The sequence below is a fragment of the Echinops telfairi genome, unplaced genomic scaffold (assembly GCF_000313985.2).
Source record: "Echinops telfairi isolate 266 unplaced genomic scaffold, ASM31398v2 ScPeMD7_7400;HRSCAF=8409, whole genome shotgun sequence".
NCBI classification, from domain to species: domain Eukaryota; kingdom Metazoa; phylum Chordata; class Mammalia; order Afrosoricida; family Tenrecidae; genus Echinops; species Echinops telfairi.
In genome coordinates this window covers 30,315,286-30,323,359 of record NW_022111300.1, presented here as the reverse complement: position 1 = coordinate 30,323,359, position 8,074 = coordinate 30,315,286, and the positions used below count along the sequence as shown (strand labels likewise).

The 8,074-nt window shown below is 37.7% G+C and overlaps 1 protein-coding gene across 1 annotated transcript in view; it reads left to right on the top strand.

Moving 5' to 3' along the window:
- The first annotated feature begins 986 nt into the window (after window positions 1-986).
- The window catches only part of RIT2 (Ras like without CAAX 2), a 297,869-nt gene continuing 290,781 nt past the window's right edge, over window positions 987-8,074 (top strand). The window contains 2 exon segments of the mRNA XM_004718056.1: window positions 987-1,053; window positions 1,955-2,011. Coding sequence (XP_004718113.1) covers window positions 987-1,053; window positions 1,955-2,011 — 124 coding nt within the window.

Below are 8,074 nucleotides of genomic sequence, written 5' to 3'. Positions count from 1 at the left end.
GGATGTGTACCGAGATGTCAAATAGGAATAGCTTAGATTTTCATGAAAAAAGAGTTGATGGCATTAGAGATATCAAAGGCAATTCTGGGCTCAGAAGGAAGTGAGGAGAACTATAACCCTAGGGCCAGTACAGATGGGGAGACACAGCAGCCCTGCAATAGTGGCAGCACAAGCAAGAAGCAAGACAGCAAGGGAAGTCAAGCCATGAACTGAGAGAGCTCAATGCCCAAGGACAGCAGGCTTCCTGGTGGAGTCATGTGTTTCTGGATACATACTGATGGAACTAAAGAGCTTTGTAAGGTTTTCCTGACCAAAGAATCAGGAAACAGGAGTTAGAGACAAAGAAACAGAGCTTCCCACAGTCTCAAAGGGTTGGGCCATGGCATCTTGAATTTCAATGAGTGGGGCTATGGCTTCTGGGGTTTCGAAGGGCGGAGCACACATTTTTAGAGTTTAAAGTGTTAGATCTTCACCAACTCCATTCAGGAGTGTGAGGTTTCCCTTCATTTGGGGCCATTGCCCAAAGAGCTTCCATGCCTGAGATGGCCAAAGGGTGAACTAGCATGGATTAAATTGTGACCGCAAAAATATGTGTCAACCTGGCTGAGCTAAGATTCTCAGGGATGTGATCTGATGTGATAAGTCACCATTGTAAACAAGTTGTAAGCAAGGATTACCGTGAGATGTGACACCTTTAATCCTGTCCCAAACCTGATTGGATATAGGGGACATGTCCCTGCTGATGTATGGGATGGGTCATGAGTTGCACTGCAACAACTAAGTCAGCAGGTGGAAATCACCAGCCACTCACCAAGATGAGGCTTTCTATTCCCATAAAGTAATTAAGTCTCAGGACCCCACAGGGGCAGCCCTAGTCTTTCCTATAGGGGCACTATGAGTCAGAATTGATACCAAGGCAGTGAGGTTTTTACTTTGATTTTGGTTCCTGAGATGTTACTTGAAACATTGGGAACTTTCTAGATGAAATGACGACTGTCACCTGGACACATGAAGACCTCCATGGAATGTTGGGTCTACAAATGCTGAGAGTACGTACACAAAGGACTTCCTCCTAAGTGGTGAACCCAAAGAGAGAAAGCTTTCTACCACAGCAGGTGCTGGGAACTTTTACATCTAGTCCCCTCAACTACAAGAGAAAAAAATTCATTTGTTAAGCCACCTACCTGTGCTGTTTCTATTAGAAAGACACTAGATAACGGAGACAGTACTGTCGTGCATAGGGTGCTCAGGGCTCAGACTTGACTCCGAGGTAACAGTGTTGTTTCATTGGGTCTCAGTTTCTAGATAATGCAAATCGTTAAAGCACTTTCAGGGCATCAGCAGGTTGAAGGGTGGAGGCTAACTTCTTGAACAGGTTTCCAAGGACAATTCTATGGCACGCGTTCTCCTCTGACCAGCACCAGTCAGAATTAACTTACAGCACTGCTGTTGTTTGTGTATTCTTTTTTGTTTTTTCAGTGAAAATATCTCTGTTAATACCAACTGTCCAAACCTGAGCAAACCAAGAAGAGTCCTCCATCTAGTTTACATGCTTATTATGCCATCAAGAGCATTTAAAATTTTATTCAATGGTACTATTTACAGAAATACACTTATCTTTTGGACATATCCATTCATGTATATAATGTAATAGATGTTACCTTGTGAGGCTGGCACAGGACCACACAGTGTTTCATTCAATTGGACCTCAGGTTGCTATGGGTGGGAGCCAACCTTGTGGCACATAACAACAACAACAGCAACAACAACAACAATAACAATAACCACATTATGATTATTTTGTGGCTCTTGCTGTGTAATTAAGTTAGTCATTCACATAAATAAAGTAGCCATCGATTTTACTAAAGAATTGTTGAACTGTGTTGGTGAAAAAAATAATTCTCAAATTAGTGAATTTATCTGAAACTGAATTTCTTCTCTTATTTTCTCCCAGCCATGACAATGCTGTTTATTAGTCATCAGTTCCCTGATTATTATGATCCTACAATAGGTGAATGAAAGTCTCTTTTCTTCTTTAGTACAAATAAGGAAACTCTAAAAAATGGCTCATTAATATTATTGATATCCGAGGAAAAAGTAAGACATATGTTTACACCCTGATTCCTACCACAGAGGAGAAAATAGAGAAAATGGTTTACTTAGAATGAAACAAGGAGGCTTTTGGAAAACCAAGAGTTTTCCAAACCTGCAGTCGGCATCATTGCCTCTGTTTTGTGAGGTGAAGGACTTTGTGGACTGGTGTTGGGTATGGGTTAATGTTGGACTTGTGGGCTTGGGCAGCATTGGGTTGGGATGTTTTCATAATGCACATTTTCTTTGCATAAAACTCTCTCTTATAAAAAAAAAAAAGGAAAGTGCTCACTCAAAAAGCACAGCTGTGCTCCAAGGTGTCAGAATCCCAACAAGGCTAATAAACAGTGAAATGAAAAAATGACAGGTAAGGTTTTAGTTGGTTGACATTTACAGAGCTTTGTGTAATCAATCAGTCATAAGGCTATCGTGAAACCCCAGAAGTTTCCACTGAATGACCATAAATATTTTTAAATAACTTGTTTTTCTGATCTGCAGACACTTGAGGCTGGCAAGGATAAGCATTTTACAAAATTAGTTTTATAGAAAGCCTGAAGTCAACATTCTTTCCAAGAACAGGTTGTGCAGGAATGAGAGTGGGCCATTGATTTCCTTGACTTGCCCAACCACATTCCAGATCCTGATCTCCTTTGCTAATGGCAGGTTGAATTCAGGAGTTCAGCTCTATAAAAATGCAGAAATAAAGCTGAAGAAAAATGGAGTCTAATCTGTACCCAAGTGAGACATTTAGTTATGACAAATACATACGGTTTTGAGGTTTGGCTGCACATCCTATGCACACATATGTACAGAGAAAATATATAAGCTATTGAAATAATTTTTTTCAAAAAATAGTGATTTGTTCTCACTTCTTACCATGCACACTGATATTTTTATTCTATTCTATTTATTTTCAATAAATGATGGATACTTTGTCAGACTTGGCTTTCTAGAGAACAAAACCAATGATGGGGATATATGTATATGTATGTATATATTATATTTCCATCCATATCTATATAGAGCGGGGAGGAGAAAGAGAGACCAAGAAAATGGTTCACACAATTTCGAACATTGACAAGTCCAGATCAAGGCCCCACAGGCTGCAGAGGAAGATAAATGCAAGGGCAGCATGCCAGGCTTGTGACAAGAGAGGCTAATGAATCCAGCTTCAGCAGGTTAGATGAGAGGTGACTGATAGCTACTGTCATTGGCAGGCAATCTGGAAGTCTGTTGGATCAATTCAAAGAACTTTAGATAAATGGGCCAGATGCAGAATCCAGACCCAGGACAGGCAAGCAAACTTGCGTACAGCATCCATTTGTATAGGAAGTCTCAAGGAAACCCTCCTTGCAATTACATCAGTTCTGTGACCTAAGTTGGGTGGTTGCATTCTACCATGGTCTTCTTACAATTGATTAGTTGCTGACAGTAAATCCCATTATGGAGTTGCTTACATTGTGCTGCATCATAGCCTGGGCGATAACCAGGCATTAACTGTGAAAATTATATATAGGGTCGCTATGAGTTGGTGTTGATCAATGATAATGAGACTGTTCTGTGTTTGTTTGGGTAAATCCTGGCCCAATAAAGTTGACTCAACACTTAACAATCGCAGATATCCAAACCAAACTTACTGCCAGTGAGTCTATTATGGCTCATAGGGATAGCTATAGTTATTGAAACTGAACATCTTCATGGGAACAGATAGTCTCTTCTTTGTCCATGCGAGCAACTGGAGTGTTGGACCTGCAGAACTTTCCGTTCGCAGTTCAACCATGACTTTACAACGTCACCGGTGTTCCTCTAATGATGGTTAGTATCCTCTAAATTGACTTCAGATTTCACTACTAGTCTCTATTTCAAAATCTGTGCTCTTGATGAACTAATGGATGCTGTTTATGCTAATTTGGTCATTCTGCATACTTGTATTTATCACTTGTTGATTTTTCTATTGTCATCTCAGTAAACTGTGTTGATATAAAATTGTCTTTGGGAAGGACTTCAAATTGATATACAACCTTGTGTGCCAGTCTCATTATATAGAGAACAATGAGACTCCACGAATGAGAACATGTCTGAGTCCAAGTCAAATCATGTGCCTTTCTTTCCCTTCCGCTTCCTCTCTGCTCCCATTGGAGAAGCATTGCACTAAGATACATGCTTTTATGTGTTTTCCTTTACCCTCAATTCAGAGAGAAAAAGGGTCTTTAAATTTGCTTTACTGAATCTAAGAGCTTCTTTAAAGAAATATTTAGAGATTCCTAAGCAGAATTTCCCAAGTAGATTCCATCTAGACATATGGAGGCATTTAACATACTATCCATGGAGCATTGTTCTGTGGGAAAAAGAAATCGTTTAACTTTGTGATAGCTCATTGCTTGCCTAACGTGTGAGCTCCAAACAATATTCTGTTTGGAATTCCCTTCCTTGAGATAGATCCTGTTCTCTTTCACACGGGGTAACACCCTATAATTTCTATTCTGCTCCCAAGCAATTGCAGATTGCATTCTAGGTCACCTAAAAATTCTATCCTCTACATAATTCTCCTGCACCCCACAAATTCTGAAATCATTAAAATATAGTTGTTGCCTGCCCCCCCAAATATCGTTTGCTAACATAGACTTCCTTATTGATTGAACTGAATTAGTTAAGGTTTAAGTGTAGCTGATCGAGATGTTATTTTTCAGAAAGGAATGCCTCACACCGAAGAGAAAATAATTACTTTATAAAAAATTCTAGAAGTGCATCCGGGACAGATAAACCCCTCAGGAATGGCAACAGGAGTAATGATGATACCATGAAGGTAGGGGGAAGATGGGGGGAGAAGGGAAAGAAACTGGAAACTGACTCCAATGACACATAATTCCCTCCCCCTCCCCAGGGGGATGAACAACAATAACATGGGTGAAGGGAGACAGCAGGACAAATAGGATATAAACATAATGATAATTTATATTTTATTAGGGGTCTGTGAGGGTGTGAGAGTGGGAAAAGGAGGGCAAAAAGAGGCGCTGATACCAAGGGCTCAAAGAGAAAGAAAATATTTTGAAAATGATGAAGGCAGCATATGTACAAATTTGCTTGCTACAATTGATATATGGATTGTTATTAGAGCTGTAAGAGTCCCCAATAAAGTGATTTATATTTTAAAAAAATGTTCTAGAAATGTTTAGCTGAAATTCTACTTTAATAATATTCTAAGTTCAGTCTCTACATATCTTCATTCTGAAATGTCAATTGCTTTGCCTCATGCACTATGAGTCAAAGAAGAGGGAGATTTCTAGATACAAGTTCTGAATCATTGAGCTGGTAGGGAACGTCAACAGCCCATCATTTATGAAATCATATGTTCCCTCTGTTGTTCATTGTCTTGTGTCACTGTTTAAGCTTTACCGACATGGGCATATCAATATCCTGTCCCTTGTCTACCAGTCTCTCTTGTCTAATGGCTGAATCAGCAGCAGATCTGACTCAATCACAAATGGCTCCAATAGGAAGAAGGAATGAGAAGTATGTTATGATGATTCCTTTAGATATGCGTAAAGTACATCTATAATTTGATATCAATCTAACTGGACAGTCAATGTTAACTTATAGCTGAAACCATACCTTTCTCTAGCTGCAAATAAAATAGGTTTAACAGAAGACGTTGGAACATGGAGAGACAGAGCCTTTTATTATTTACAATTCGATTTTCCCATTCTTACATTTCTTGAATTCTCTAATGGGAATATTAGTTAACAATTTTCCATTGGTATCCTTCTTAAGGAAGGAAGAAGTCCCAAATAATTTACTTTTCACCTGCTCAGGCTCCACTACTATAACTCAGTCTGACTGACTGTGCTCTCAAGAGGAATTCATACTAGTGTGTTTTGAAAGCCATACAAATTACTGAAGAATACTACCTATCAAAACAAGGTTGTTTATTTTATGATTTAGGTAGGAAATGAATATCTATTTTTCAATCCTCATTCAAGTCTACTTGTCATCCTACTGACTGGGGTATTTTGGGAAAAAAATTTTCTTTCTGGTCATTGAAAGATTTGTATGGTTTGTCTTCTTTCATATATTCAACTTAGAATTATTCTTCTTTCAATTTTATATCAATTAAGAAAACCCAGGTTTCCTTTATCTCTGATAAAATTGAGGATCTTATCTGATACCAGTGTTCTTCCCAAAGGAGTAATTGTTCTTAGTTACATAGCGACAGTTTCAAAGTCAGATTTAGTGTTTTCAGCTTCTGCAAAACCATAGAAGGTATTTATGAAAGAATATTTAAATTATTCTTCCATGCATGAAGATCTCGCACAAAGGTTAAATTAAGTTTCTTATAAAAGTACCAAATATAAAAATAATTCAAGTTTTTGTTATTTTATAACTGTTACATTGAGTTCTTCTAAGCATTGGACACTATACAAACTACCATTCGATTTTTTTCTATAGTAAAATAAAATGAATAAGAAATAACATTTTAGCCAAATATCTGATGTGAAACCGTTATATTAAAAAAACACAGCAAAATTTATTAATAAGAAATAGTTAAAGGTGGCCATTGTGTGAAAACTGTAAGTGCCTGATCTCTGAAAAGCAAATGGCTAGTCTTTAATAATAAAAATAATAATAATAGTAACACAGTTTCTGTCCTCACGGGGTTTTCAACTAAGGAAGATAATTAAAATAAATACCCAATCCTTATTATATCTGGGAAAACATGTTTTGTAAAAAATTTCAAAATGCTAAGGAGTTTGGGAAAGAAAAAGAGATCATTTAGTGACCCTCTCCTAAACTTTACCCTCTGTGATTTTAGATTAATGGACTTTACTTGTCATTACATAGTTCAAAAATATTTCTCTGGGGAGAGTTTTTAGCGAACTCTAGCTTTCTTAAAGATTTTTGAGAAAAAGACTTTTCAGGTGTGTTTTTTGCCGTGCCCCTTTAGTTTCATTGCAAATAGTTTGCAATTAAAAACCTTATTGTACATAATTCTAATAGAACATGAATTATGATATATTTAAAATCAAGCTTGAAATTCGTTTTTCCCTTACGAGAGAAGATAATACCCTCTTCCTTTGAATCAAAAGAATAAAGAGCAGGTTATCATCTGTGGCCAATATTTTAGTCCAAGTGTGAATTGCAATAGCATCAATATTGATATATTGATATAGTGAATATTTCTCCTTTCCAGATCTATTGGTAATCAAGTGAAAGTAAGCATGTGGAAAATAGAAAATTAGGTCACATCATTTGGCAAATTTGGCTGTGAAGAAGCTGAATTTGACCTGGCTGGACATTTTTGAATACTGAAAGATTTGTATTTCCTCTGAATTACAGAATATCTTGACTTTAATCAACTCATCTATGAATCGGTGATTGTTTCTCCTAATTCCTCAAGATGGGTATTTTGGCCCACAATCCCTGGAAACCTATAATCAACTTGATGGAAATAAATGAGAGAGAGAGAGGAAAAGAGAGAGGGAGAGGGGTGGGGATGAGGGATGGGGAGAGAGACAGAGACAGAGAGAGAACGCATGCAAGAGAGAGAGAGAGTGAGAGAGAGAGAGAGATTTTCTGTCTAAAAGTTCCCCAGGCTGGTAACATTTCTAGGATAAAGAAAAAATTCCAAGCGCAGAGGGAAGACTCACATGCTCTTTCTCTATTTACCATTTCTACTTCCACTTGCCACTACTCCTCTCTCCACTTCTTGGAACTCGGTCACATCTAAATTCTTTTGAATTTACAACCAACCAAGTTCTGTTTTGTCTCTCTCTCCACTTCCGTCTTGGTCTTCTCCCCTCTTACTGTCCCATTGCTTCCTCTGGATAGCTCCTTACGTCACAGATCTTTCCTTAAAGCCTTCTTTCAGAACCTTCAATTTCTCCTTAGTACAATTTATCTCTAAATAGTTGAGTAAATTATGGAGGTAAATTTAATTAAGAATTTTTTAGAGTGTGAATTCACAATTAATAGTTAGTGATTTGCC